The sequence below is a fragment of the Microtus pennsylvanicus genome, chromosome 1 (genome assembly GCF_037038515.1).
Source record: "Microtus pennsylvanicus isolate mMicPen1 chromosome 1, mMicPen1.hap1, whole genome shotgun sequence".
Classification (NCBI taxonomy): Eukaryota; Metazoa; Chordata; class Mammalia; order Rodentia; family Cricetidae; genus Microtus; species Microtus pennsylvanicus.
In genome coordinates this window covers 135,528,004-135,542,027 of record NC_134579.1, presented here as the reverse complement: position 1 = coordinate 135,542,027, position 14,024 = coordinate 135,528,004, and the positions used below count along the sequence as shown (strand labels likewise).

The following is a 14,024-nucleotide window of genomic DNA, read 5'->3' as shown; positions in this document are numbered from 1 at the left end:
ACAAATGAGATGGAAGGGGTGGGGTCTTAGGGGTAGAGCCTTGACTTTTGAGTCTGAGTCCCGTGGACTAAGATGGTCCTTATTTTACCTGAAATCTTGTGGTTTTGTTTGCTTTGAGACAAGGTCTACATGGTCCGGGCTGCCTTGGAACTCCCTAAGTAAACTACGCTGGTCTCTGCCTGCCAAGGGTTGGAATTAAAGGTGTGGGCTACCTTTGTTCAGCCTTTCCCCGCCCCCTTAAAACATCAGAAGGAAATAGCGTCCCTTGGGTCCGGAGTACTATGGAAGGGTAGACGGTGTTCTTAACCACTGAGCCACTTCTAACCCAGCATTTTTTTTTTTTTAAGGACTATTACCACTTTATCTGGGGACAGCACAGGCTGGCCTTAAACTTGCTAGCCGAGGGTGACCAAGAATTCCTGGTGCCCTCACTTTAAGAGCTGAGATTACAAAAGTGACCAACACAGCTGCCTTTTTCTTCTAGAGAGGTGGGCTCCTGCTGTGGAGTCCAGGCTGGCCTTGAACTTTCAGAGATCCTCCAGCCCCAGTCTCAGAGGGAGCCATTACACCAGACAAAAGCAGACCACCCTCCTCCCCATTCTGAGACAGGGTTTCACTGTGTAGCCCTAGCTAGCCTGGAGCTTGCTATTCTGAGCAGGCTGGCTTAGAACTCAAGAGATCCACTTGCCTTGTCTCCTGCATGACGAGCTTAAAGGCTTGTGTTACCATGTCCACCCTGCAGACCTAGCTTTTTTTTTATTTTTTATTTATCTTTTTAACTTGAGCACAATTGTACAATCTGAGTCGGGTTTCTGGTGTCTGGATGCTGAGGATGAGCAGTAAGCTGTGCTGTGCAGCAGGGGTGTGATATGCATTAGGAGGGAGCCGCGTTGATTTCCGGGCAGCTGCCTGTGAGCACACCAGCCATTTCTATGAAACGTTTATTTCCTTTGAAACCTCCTGAAACATGCCAGAAATCTCAAGACAGGGATGGGAATGGGAAAGGGGAGTGGGGGTGGGGAGACAATAAAGAATGATAAAAAATCCAAATGGAACAAATCAACATGGAAAAAAAGCCTGCTGCTATCTCTAGCCATCAGACAGAACATCAACCTCAAATTAAATAGTTATTTTTTTTGCAGAAATTCTTACAAAAATAATAAAACAAAAAATTATAATTTACAATTGTCAATGTACATGATTAGGTCCCCAAAATGATTGGAATGATCTGAAGACATGAGGAGACATAGTAAAGAAAGAAACGAAGGGAGGGAGGGGGAGGAAGGGAGGGGGGAAGAGAGGGCAGGCTCCAGGTCTGGTGTCTGAGGGAAGGGGGAGGGGCAGGGGCTGGAGAACCCTTCAGGAAGGGGATCAGGAAAGAGGACATCACAGTAGCTGGCCAGGGCTGAGGATGTGAGGACACTGGGTAGCCTGGTCTGCCACCATCATTCCACGGTGGGTGGAGGACATGGCAGGCTGCTCCCTCACAACTCGGGGTTCCCCAGGGCCAGAGGCGGGTCACAGGGAGCTGTGGGTACCCTTCTGCCCTCCAGTCTGGCACACCTGGAGTGGAGTGCCTGTTGTGTGTGGCCTCAGAGCCCTCCCAGAGAGGTCATGGGCCCGAAGAGAAGGTAAAGGGTCCTGGGCTGAGCGCTGGGCCATCTATCCGTGGCTCTGGGGCCAATCCATGCTGCTGACTGCTCCCCACCTGCTGCCCCCACATTCCTCCAGGTCCTCACACTGATCCCTGGCCCATGCGGACATGTCTTGACCCTGGGGTGGGAGAACCCACAGATTGTGGCCATTCAAACTTGTTCTGGCACAACTCTACATGAAAAAATAAATATATATATATATTCTTTTCTGTTTGTTTTTAAAGAAGGAAAAAAAGGGAATTTGTGTTTCCTGGATGAGCAGCATAGACCCAGACCAAGCTGCCCCTTATTGCCTTTGGAGAATCAGCGTCTCTGGGGGTTGCACTGAGTGCTCCCCGGGGAGCACAGTGAGCATGTCTGGTGGCCGCTGGCGGCTGGAGTGTGGCCAGGGAGACTTGAAAAAGAAAAGAGGACCAGACAGGTGAAGGCTGTGCTTCAGCCCTGTCCCCAGGGTCCCTGCTGCCTCTGGAGTGGGAGGCAATGGCCTAGTTGTGCTAGGGGAGGAGCACACGGCTGGCGGATCAGTAGCTGAAGGCAGAGGGGCCTGTGTCTGTTAGAGTGGAGCAGATAGAAAAGGATCGTATAAACAGTCTTTACTGTACAAACAGGGTTTCTCAAAGGAGTGGATCTGGATGCTAGGGGTTCTTGTCTATTCTGGGGCCCCAGGAAAATAATTTAAACTCTATGAAAGTGCTCCTGGTTCCTGTATGGAAGGGGGACTCAGAGGGTGATGTCCATGCTGTCTGGAGCCAGCGCACTGGGGACAGAGGAGCCCTGGACCATCAGAGAGTAGGGGAAGAAAGGGCCCATTTTGTTCCCTAGTTCTCATGCAGGGGCTCCTAGGCCCCTCCCACTAACACAGCTCCAGGCAGCTGGGTCTTAGGAACAGGCTACAAGGCTTGCAGGGCCACAGAGAGCAGCTGAGAGGGGCCAAGCTAGCTCACTGCGCCTGGGGCTAAGTCCCCACAGAAGGTTGCGGGGGCAGTGGGTGCGGGGCTGTGGCTGCATGACCTGTCACCCCTGCAACCTGAAGCCACTGCCTGCCAGCCAGGGAGGCTCCAGGGCTGAGCCCAGGGTGCCTCAGAGTTCCTTCTTCTCCCTGCTGAAGAGCTCGGCGAATTTGCGTAGCTGCTCACTGGCGGCCTGTGATTCCTCCTGCAACCGCTGATTGTTCTGGCGAAGGCTGGCCACCTCTGATTGCAGCACCACCTTGTCCTGCCTCTCCTGGGGGGCAAAAGGGCTGGGTTAGTACAGTGGCCAAGGGTGCTCCTAGCAGCGCACACAACAGGAACAGACCACAGCTACTGCGGCCTGATAGGCCTGGCTACAAGGGTTCAAATCCCAGCTCTTTTTACAGATGAACAACCCTGGGCAAGTTACTTCATGTCCTGGCCTCTGACTGGCGGCTTGAAAGTCTTTGAAGTGGTTTCTTCTTTTAGCTAGGGTCTTGCTGTGTAGTTCAGGCTGATGTCAAGTCTGCCATCCTCTTGTCTCAGCCTCCCTATCGCTGGCGTCACAGGCATGCACCACCACTTCATTTTCGCGGAAAAAAAGGCCAAGCCTCACCAGAGCCAAGACTGCTTGACACCCAAGGCAGGGAATACGCCAAGGCCTTCAGGGGTGCTGGGGTGGGGATCTGAACTAGGGTCCCTGATTTCTGTATTGAGGACTTACTGCTGAGGCGCCGCTGTTTCCTGCCTTGAATTACCCCAAATCTATAAGTAAAGCCTTCTCCACTCTAGCTGCTTCTTATCCCCCATGCCCTCAGCTGGTACACAGACGCAGGAGATGCGGCTGGAATGCTGCTTATTAGAGGACCGTCCACACACGACTACCCTTTTGTCGTGTTTTGTTTGTTTTGTTTTTGAGACGGGGTTTCTCTGTGTGGCCCTGGCTGTCCTGGAATTCACTCTGTAGACCAGGCTGGCCTCAAACTCAGAGATCCGCCTGCCTCTGCCTCCTGACTGCTGGGATTAAAGGCGTGCGCTACCATCGCCTGGCAGGACTGTTTTAAAAATGTCATGATGGTGTGGAGGCGCACCTGTAATCCCAGCAATGGGGACCGTGAGGCAGGAATGTCAAGGCCATTCCGGACTCTTTCTTACTAAAGTTATTGGCTTTGTCTTTGACTGCACGTTAGTCAATGGATAAACTACTATTTATTCATTTTAACTTATTTTCTTATTTATGTATGTGCAGGTGTGTGTACAAGCACAGGTGTGTGGAGAGGGTCCAGGTGTCTTCCTCTGTCAATCTTCACCTATTTAAAGTAACTCTCTGAACCTAGGGTTATTATTTTCTTGGATTGGCTGGAAGCCAACACTTGCACCTGAGACCATCCAGTCTCTGCCCCATGCAGAGCTGGGGTTACAGGCATGGGGGATGCCTGGTTTGTTATATAGATGCTATGAGACTTAGCTAAAATTCTTACTTTAATTGGCTGCAAACTTCTGCTGCATAAATGACCTATAATCTGTACCACCATTCTCCTGTTGACGGTCAACATCTGGCTCCGTTTACTATTGTACTTTTATTTAAAGATATGATCTCATGTAATTCAGGCGGACTAAAAATTCCCTGTGTAGCTGATGACCCTGAACTTCTGATTCTCCTGCCTCCATGCCCTGAGTGCTGGGATTATAAGCACCCAGTGTGGGCAATGCTAGGGATGGACAAGTACTCAACCAATTGAGCTACATGTCATGTTTCTCCATGCTTGCTAGATTTTTCTTTTTTGGTTTTTCAAGACAGGGTTTCTATGTATAACAGCCCTGGATGTCCTGGAACTCGCTCTTGTAGAGCAGGCTGGCCTCAAACTCACACAGAGATCCGCCTGTCTCTGCCTCCCGAGTGCTGGGATTAATGGCATGCGCCACCACCACCCAGCCTACTTGCTAGGTTTTTCAATCTCCTTGTGACTGTACTCAAGAGCAGAGGGGGCAGGGGAGACAGGTGCTGCCCAGCGCATGGGGAGCAGGTGGGAGGTGTACTGTAGGGAGACAGGTGCTGCCCAGCGCATGGGGAGCAGGTGGGAGGTATACTGTAAGGAGACAGGTGCTGCCCAGCGCATGGGGAACAGGTGGGAGGTATACTGTAGGGAGGCAGGTGCTGCCCAGCGCATGGGGAGCAGGTGGGAGGTATACTGTAAGGAGACAGGTGCTGCCCAGCGCATGGGGAGCAGGTGGGAAGTATACTGTAGGGAGACAGGTGCTGCCCAGCGCATGGGGAGCAGGTGGGAGGTATACTGTAGGGAGACAGGTGCTGCCCAGCGCATGGGGAACAGGTGGGAGGTATACTGTAGGGAGGCAGGTGCTGCCCAGCGCATGGGGAGCAGGTGGGAGGTATACTGTAGGGAGGCAGGTGCTGCCCAGCGCATGGGGAACAGGCGGGAGGTGTACTGTAGGGAGACAGGTGCTGCCCAGCGCATGGGGAGCAGGTGGGAGGTGTACTGTAAGTCTCACCTTCTGCAGGTCTGTGTGCAGCTGCTTCAGCATCACCTCCAGTTGGTATACCTTGCCTGTCAGGTCCAGGGGTGGCTCCTCACTGGAGAGACAAGGGATTGGGTCAGTTCTGCGGCCTGCCAGCCTCTGAGGACAGTTCTTCCTCATAGTTGGGAGATTTGAGGTACACGCTCTCTAGTCTCTGGTGAGTCCTCACTTCCTGAAAGCCCAGCGGGGAAGCTAGAGGCAGCCCCTTCCTGCCCTTGGGCCCAGGCTATCTGTGGATGTAGGCTGAGGAAGCACTAGGCCAGGTTAGGGCTGGGTGGGGGCTGACCTGAAGGTGTGTAACTTTAGGAAGAACCTGCGCTGTGTACTCATGAGACACAAAAAACTCTCTCGAGCGGTTGTCCAGTTAGCAGTGCAGACCGAGCACAGCCCAAGCCCAAAAAGTCCACATGAGCCATGGACAACAGCACCATCAATGGCGATGGAACCTAGCTTACTCTGCACTGGTGTGGTCGGTCTACAGAAGCCAGCCCCAGGCTGAGGCAGGGGACGCTGTCCACCAAGTGCAGGGGCTGGGACCTGCTGCCTGGGATCTAGCTGGGAGGAATCTCCCAGCCCCAGGTCAGCCTGGCATTTTGGAAGCACGTGGCACTTCCCTGCACAGAGCTGAGGCTACAGATGCTTAGGGCTCTTATCCTTAGAGGGGTTTGGCAGAAGGGCTGCAGAGGTCAGGCTGCTGGGTCTTCCTGGCTCTCCTCCTCTTTTCCTCCCCTCCCTGGTCCTCATCTTAGGGAGCTGCGGGTACACAGGTCCCCACAGTCTCTCGAACTGTAGCATCTATTCTCTGTAACTCCATGTTTCTCATGACCGTCAAGGTCTACGACCAACTAGGGTGTAAAGAAAAGCATGTATCAATGTTTTCTCAGAAAAGGCTTCCAGGAACCACTAAATGCTGGGCAGGCCCGTGGCAAGCAGAACCTTGTGGGCAGCTGGCGCAGATACTGCGAGTGCCCTGTTGAGTCCCCTGTGGGCAGCATGGCCCTTAAGGCTTTCTCTGCCAGCCCTTCACTTTCTGCTGAGCTTGAGCACTCAGATTCATTGCATTCAACTGGAGGAGCCAGGGCGAGATGACAAAGTGGACCCCGTCTCCTTGTCCTCTCTCTCGCACAGCCTCCTGAGGGTGCAGCTGCACCTTAGCATCCATGGATGGTCTGTACATGCCCAGCAGTGCAGAGGGCTCAGTCTGCATCACTGCTGATCCCCAGGACATGGCTGGTGTAACAACTCTAGCCATTAGGCAAGGGACAAAGGGACCTCCTGCCCTTGGAGCAAAGGGGTGGCCTGCAGTACCATGGGGTGATGAACCCCAGTGTTTGCACAGAAACTCACCTCAAGGTGGGGGTGGTCCTAGGAGTCTGTGGGCTCCGCTCCAAGCTCAGGTGGCTGTGGACTGGACTGTGTGCGGGAGGGATGTCTGGGCTCAGGGCTGGGTCATTGAGCGAGAAGAGCGAGACAGCTCTTTGCACTGCCAGGGAACAAGAGAGAAGGGGACTGAGTTCTTCCAGGTGAGGCAGGCAGCCTCAGCTTCTCCTTGACTGACACTGCCTCCTACAAACCCCAGTCTCCACCCATTTCCCGCCTGCTGACCCCTCTCTGAGGCACGGCCTCATTTTGTAGCCAGGCTGGCCTTGAGCTCAGGGAGTGATTCTCCCCTCTCAGACTGTTGGATGCTTGGATTTCAGGCATGAGCCACCATGTCTGGCTTTTCTTTTTTGAGTCAGGGTGTCACTCTGTAGCTCAGGTTGGCCTTAAACCCTCCTTTCTCAGCCTTCTGAGTGCTGTAATTATAGATATGTGCCACCAAGCCCAAGTTCCTAAAATTATGCTTTTTTTAAAATTTATTTATTTTATCTTACATACATTGGCGTTTTGCCTATAGGTATCCATCTGTATGAGGGCATCAGATCCCCCAGGAACAGAAGTTACAGACAGCTCTGAGCTGCCATGTGATCAGTACTGGGAACTGAACCCGGGTCCTCTGCTACGCTGTGGGCTGCCATGTGATCAGTACTGGGAACTGAACCGGGTCCTCAGCTCCCCAGCCCCCATTTGTATTGCTTTAATGATGTCTTTCTTTCATTTCTTTTCGTTTTTTTAATTTTAGGTTTTATTTTATTTTGGGGTTTTTGATTCAGGATTTCTCTGCTTTTTTTTTTTTTAACATTTTATTTTATTTTATTTTTTTATATAGAGTGCCATGCCTGCATGTACACTTACAGGCCAGAAGAGGGCGCCAGATATCATTACAGATGGTTGTGAGCTACCATGTGGTTGCTGGGAATTGAACTCAGGACCTCTGGAAGAACAGTCAGCGCTCTTAAACTCTGAGCCATCTCTCCAGCCCAGGATTTCTCTGTTTTAACATCCCTAGCTGTCCTGGAACTCCCTCAGTAGACCAGGCTGGCCTTGAACTCATAGAGATCCACCTGCCTCTGCCTCCAGAGTGCTGGGATTAAAGATTAAAGGTGTGTGTCACCACACCCAACCTTTTCTTTCTTTTTAAAATTTATTTTTAATTATATATATGTGTGTGTGTGTGTGTGTGTGTGTGTGTGAGAGAGAGAGAGAGAGAGAGAGACAGAGAGAGAGACAGAGAGAGAGAGAGACAGAGAATGCTACGTGTGTGTCTGCCTGTGGAAACCGGAGAATATCAGATTCCCCTTGGAGGTGGAGTTTATGTGGATGTGACCCAGAGTGGGTGCTGGGAACCAAGTTCAGATTCTCCGGCAGAGTAGGAGTAGCAAGTTTTCCTAATTAGTAAGCTATTTCTCCAGCCCAGAAGCCAAAGATTGTAAAGAGGATCTTTACAGCTCAGGCTCAGAGCACAGACTTCCAGTGCCCTCCAGTGGTCTTCCTGGCTCTCAGGAAACCCCTTAGAAATGCAGAAGAGCCATCCAGGCTCACAGCACAGCTGAAGTGTATAACCGCTGTGGGTAGTGCTCTTGTACACCGTAAAGATTTGTCACTCATAGTGGTTTAATAAAAAGCTGATAGCCGGGCGGTGGTGGCGCACACCTTTAATCCCAGCACTAGGGAGGCAGAGGCAGGCGGATCTCTGTGAGTTCGAGACCAGCCTGGTCTACAGAGCTAGTTCCAGGACAGGCTCCAAAGCCACAGAGAAACCCTGTCTCGAAAAACCAAAAAAAAAAAAAAAGCTGATAGACTAGTATCCAGGCAGGAAGTATAGGTGGGGAGACCAGACTAGAAGAATTCTAGAAAGAGGAAAGGCGGAGACACAGTTGTCATCCAGAAGCGAAGGAAGCAAGATGAGAATGCCTTACCAAGAAAAGATACCAAGCCACATGGCTAAACATAGATAAAAATTATGGGTTAGTTTAAGTTATAAGAGGTATTTAGTAATAAGCCTGAACAATAGGCCAAACCGTTTATAATCAATATAAGCCTCTGTGTGTTTATTTGGGGCTGAATGGTTGTGGGATTGGGTGGGACAGAAACTTCTATCACATATATCTATTCTAGGAAGGAGCTCTACCACTGAGTCACACCCCCAGCCCCTCACTGGAGGATTCTAGGCAGGGGCTCTACCACTGAGCCACACCCCAGCCCCTCACTGGGAGGATTCTAGGCAGGGGCTCTACCACTGAGCCACACCCCCAGCCCCTCACTGGGGGATTCTAGGCAGGGGCTCTACCACTGAGCCACACCCAGCCCTTCACTGGGGGATTCTAGGCAGGGGCTCTACCACTGAGCCACACCCCAGCCCCTCACTGGGAGGATTCTAGGCAGGGGCTCTACCACTGAACCACACCCCAGCCCCTCACTGGAGGATTCTAGGCAGGGGCTCTACCACTGAGCCACACCCCAGCCCCTCACTGGGAGGATTCTAGGCAGGGGCTCTACCACTGAGCCACACCCCAGCCCCTCACTGGGGGATTCTAGGCAGGGGCTCAACCACTGAGCCACACCCCAGCCCCTCACTGGGGGATTCTAGGCAGGGGCTCTACCACTGAGCCACACCCCAGCCCCTCACTGGGGATTCTAGGCAGGGGTTCTACCACTGAGCCACACCCTAGCCCCTTACTGGGGATTCTAGGCAGGGGCTCTACCACTGAGCCACGCCCCAGCCCCTCACTGGGGGACTCTAGGCAGGGGCTCTACCACTGAGCCACACCCCAGCCCCTCACTGGGGGATTCTAGGCAGGGGCTCTAACCCTGAGCCACGCCCCAGCCCCTCACTGGGGGATTCTAGGCTGCTCCACTGCTGCTCATCTCTGCTCTGCAGTGGTTCTTAAGCACTGTAATGAGTACAGATTCAACCAACGCTCACAATTTGTGGGGCAGAAAAGAGATTTTATAGATGAACTGAGGCATGAGGGGTTAATGGCTTGTCACAAAGCTCCTCACAGGCAAAGCTGGGGATCACACGTAGGCGGCAGGCTCTGGTTTCCTTGTCAACCCATTTGGTACTTCCTCTGCTGGGAGCAGGCCAGCTGAGCTCCTTTCTTTTAGATCTGGTCCAGTCCCCACTGCTTGCTCTTCCTCCCAAAGTCAAAGATCCAAGTAATTCTTGGTCTGACACTGCCTAGTATTGGGGACATCAAGGTAAGCCTAATGCCCTTAGGGCTACTGTTAGGTGGCAGAGCACATGGGATGCTCTAGTACCATAGAAAAGAGAAAGCAAAATGAAAACAAAACCACGTGAGTTCCACTTTAATCGAAACCATTACTGCTTTCCCATCATGGTCCTTGAGAGAGAGAGGCTGGCAGGAATGGCGTCTACCCAGTCCACACAGCCACAGCTGATGCAATCTAGGCTGGGCTGAATTACAAAGAACTTAAAAAGATTGTGGCAGGTCAGGTGTTAAGGCCACATCCTTGCAAGCCTAGCACTGGAGAGGCTAAGGCAGGAGAACCACAAATCTGAGGCCAGGCTGGGGAATTCTGTGCTCGGTAGATGGACAAAGGAAGGAATAAGGCCAGCCTGGGTTGTCTGAAACCTGTCTAAAACAAACAAACAACAAACAAACCCAGTCATTCCAGTGCTCATTCAGCATTGGGATCAAAGCCAGGGGTTTATAGCTGGGTGGTAGTAGCACTCGGGAGGCAGAAGCAGAGGTATCGCTGAGTTCAAGACCAGCGTGGTCTATAGGGTGAGTTTCAGGACAGCCAGGACTACACAGAGAAACCCTGTATCAAAAAACCAAACCATCCAACCAAACAACAGCCCAGGGCCTTACACACAAGCATTTTACCAGTATGCTATACCACAACTCACAGATCGGTCTGAGCTGGGCACATGGGCTGAGGCCCTGGTGAAGAAGTCAGTGGACAGGAGCAAGGTTTCCCTTGATGTAAGGTGTGTGTCTTTCGTCTTTACTGTTCTGGGGTGGGGATGTGACAGCCACAGCTCTAGCAGCTGTCGGTGGCAGGGCGAGGTCCCACAAACAGCAGAGCAGGGGCTGGCAGGACTCTGGGCCTTACTCAATTTGCTGAATTTAGAAGTGTCACCTGGCCGGGCGGTGGTGGTGCACACCTTTAATCCACAATCAGGAGGCAGAGGCAGGTGGATCTCTGTGAGTTTGAGGCAGCCTGGACTATAGAGTGAGTTCAGGACAGCCGGGGCTGTTATACAGAGAAACCCTGTCTTAAAAAACAAAATAAAACAAAAAAAAGTATTCCCTATAGTTTGTAGTTTGACTGCTCAACCAGGCCTTGTTGTTGTTGTTTTTGAACAGGGTCTCTCTACATTCTCTACATACTCCTGGCTGTTTTGGAACTTGGAACTTGTTTTGTAGATCAGGCTACCATGCAGCCTTCAATAGGGCACTGTTTGTGGAGGGCTTGCTCTGGGGCCACCTTTTTTGGGGGGATAGATGTTGAGACAGGGTTTCTCTGTGTAGTCCTGGCCGTCCTAGAACTCTCTTTGTAGACCAGGCTGGCCTCAGACTCAGAGATCCGCCAGCCACTGCCTCCTGAGTGCTGCAATTAAGGATGCACGGTACTACTTCTTCATGTGCAGTGCGCATGCGACCACTGCGCAGCCCAGGCAGTTGGTGAGGTAGTGTGGGTCAGAAGGGGTCACTTGTTTGTGTCGCATGGTTAGTCAATGACAACACAAGGATTTAGCTTCACTCTCCGCGACTCTGGAACCCAGGTACAGAAATCCCCCCAGAACAGATGGGCACTGGGTATCAGGGGGGCTGGGTGGAGGCCACCTACCTTCGTAGGCCTTGGCAGCATTCACCAGGCTAGACCACTCAAGACCAGTAGCCGTGTCTGGGAGAGGCATCATTCCAGGGTCAAGCCGCCGTAGGGGCCGGTCCCGTCCATCAGCCAGTGAGAGCTCCGAGGCTGAAAGGGCGGCTATGTGAGAAAGTGGGGACAGGGAGGTGACTGACCATGACGGCGTGGAAGGGACAGAAAGACAGATATTCACACTGTTCACGTCAGGTATGCATCAGGGAGAGAGAGCTTCAGCAGGGCAAGGGCACCGTGACGCTGGGTGTCTGTGTTCCTGAGGCAACCTCAGAGCACGGCTCTGCCATGGAAGGTGGGCACTGGAGAGGAAAGCGTTCCTAGGAAGCAGCAGCCAGAAGTCCCCGAGGTTTCAGAAACACCGAGGCGCTCCGGGAGCTTCAGAACGAGCAGGAGGAGGAAAGTCTGAAGTGGCAGGCCGTGTGGTCACCACTAAGACTTTGTCCTCTACCTGCACTGTACGGTTCCTCCTGGAGAGGTGGGTGTGCGGCTGCCCCTGGGATGTGTGGACGGGATGTCTGGCTGTCCCTACAGCAACGCTGGAGTACAGGAAGATGTCCTTACAGTCCCATGCCAGGTCCTGTCAGGGCTGAGGGCTTTGCTCAGGGAGCACACTCAGCACCCCTGGAGTTCTGAGATGGTCTGGGAGGCAGAAGCCTGACAAACCCAGGCTGCCAGCATATTTCTAGTCCGAGGGGAGGACACCCACGGGGGCTAGGGCAGAGTGCTCAGGCAGGAGTGGGATGGGAGAACCCAGGGCTGTGGGTCTGACAGGGAGAGGGGAGGGCAGCTGGGCCCAGGTGGAGAGAGCGTGGCAGAGACGGAGGAAGGAGCTCAGATCTGCCTGTTGAGTGGACCTCCGTGCACAGCACTCCTCAGCTTCTTCTGGCGTGAACTGGGTGTGTCCTGGGGGAGCAGGACATCAAGGCTGAGGACAGGGGCAGGGTGCAAGGGTGGACTTAGGAAGCATGGAGGCACCAAGGACGGCTGGGGTGCTCTGTCAGGTGGGCAGGAGGGTCAGCCTGGAGCACAGGGACATAGGCCTGAAGGAAGAGGCTGGAAGAGCACAGCTATCTGTGGGGGCCTGGGGCGAAAAGCCTCAGAACTCCAAGGCGAGGACAGTGGGGCACCATGGGAGGATTACAAATTTTGTTAGCTTTTTTGAAGCAAGGCTTCATTAGACCAAGCTGGTTTCAAATTCATGGTATAGGCGAGGCTGACCTTGAACCCTGGGTCTTCCTGCTTTCATCCCCTAAGTACTAGGACCACAGGTGTGTTCCCCCATACTTGGCTACTGCAGAAAGATTTTAAGAGATGAGATGACTCCCTTAAAAGGGCCCCAAAATTTCCTTTATCACACCTCCTATAACGTGGGAGAGATACAGGGAGCTTCATGTCTAGATGATGTGGGGACAGGACCCTTAAGTGGAAATCCTAGGCACAGAACACATCTAAACTCAAGACAGTCTGGATTTTAGGATGGGCCCTCAGCCCTGACAGGACCTGGCATGGGACTGTAAGGACATCTTCCTGTACTCCAGCATTGTTGTGCATATTAGGGCAGTGGTGGCGCACGCCTTTAATTCCAGGGCTTGGGGGGCAGGGGCGGGAGGATCGCTGAGTTCAAGGCCAGCCTGGTCTACAGAGCAAGTCCCAGATCAGCCAGGGCTACGTAGAGAGACTCTGTCTCAAACCAACCAAGCAATGCCCAGACAGACAAACAGACAAGTAGCCTCCAGGGTGTCTGGATGGGTTTTGCCGCAGTGAGCAGGGTTGTATCCACTGCTTGTCAGGCAGGAGAGGAGGCTCACAGAGTAGAGCCATGCAGCTTTAGCTGCTGTGCCATGTTTTCTTTCTCAGACGAGATAGGTCTTGCTAGAATTCCAGACCGGCCTCGAACTCACGAGCCTTCTACCTGCAAGTGCTAGAATTCCAGACGTGCCAGCATGCTGGCCACACCATGGCTTTTTGAGGAGATGATGGACCAGGGCCCCACGTGCAGGGCATATTCAATAAATACCTGCTCCATGAAATGAAGGGGTGTGTAAGACTCACCCAGGAACCCCCGCCAAGTAGAATATTTGGGGAAGTCAGGTAATTAGATAAATGTTCAGAAAATGGGATGTTTAGGGGAACAGGGAGGCTGGTGGGAGGGGGAGGCTGGTGAGGAGCGGGGAGGCTGGTGAGGAGCAGGGAGGCTGGTGGGAGGGGGAGGCTGGTGGGAGTAGGGAGGCTGGTGGGAGGGGGAGGCTGGTGGGAGGGGGAGGCTGGTGGGAGTAGGGAGGCTGGTGGGAGGGGGAGGCTGGTGAGGAGCAGGGAGGCTGGTGAGGAGCAGGGAGGCTGGTGAGGAGCAGGGAGGCTGGTGAGGAGCAGGGAGGCTGGTGAGGAGCAGGGAGGCTGGTGAGGAGCAGGGAGGCTGGCGGGAACAGGGAGGCTGGTGGGGGCGGGGAGGCTGCCTATCCTTGGGGAAGCTGACTTCCCTGGTCTCGGGTGACCCAGTGTTTGGTCCCTTGAGGTTCCTTGGAGCACCTGTGCACCCTTCCCTTCCTCACACTACTGGCCACATAGGACTACCAGGTGCCTCCCACCCGCAGTGCACCCCACTTCCCAGCCCTGGGGGACCTGCAGCCCCCAAATGCCCAGGCTC

General features: G+C 53.2%; 1 protein-coding gene across 4 annotated transcripts in view; it reads right to left on the bottom strand.

Annotated features, from left to right (window-relative positions):
- Nucleotides 1-777: 777 nt before the first annotated feature.
- The window catches only part of Sipa1l3 (signal induced proliferation associated 1 like 3), a 205,307-nt gene continuing 192,060 nt past the window's right edge, over nucleotides 778-14,024 (bottom strand). For all 4 annotated transcript variants that reach the window (XM_075986135.1, XM_075986127.1, XM_075986144.1 and 1 more), the window contains 4 exons: nucleotides 11,342-11,485; nucleotides 6,491-6,626; nucleotides 5,117-5,198; nucleotides 778-2,879 (listed from right to left, as the gene is read on the bottom strand). In XM_075986135.1, the coding sequence (XP_075842250.1) occupies nucleotides 2,736-2,879; nucleotides 5,117-5,198; nucleotides 6,491-6,626; nucleotides 11,342-11,485 (506 nt within the window). In that variant the 3' untranslated portion in view covers nucleotides 778-2,735. The remainder of the gene's footprint in view (nucleotides 2,880-5,116; nucleotides 5,199-6,490; nucleotides 6,627-11,341; nucleotides 11,486-14,024) is intronic.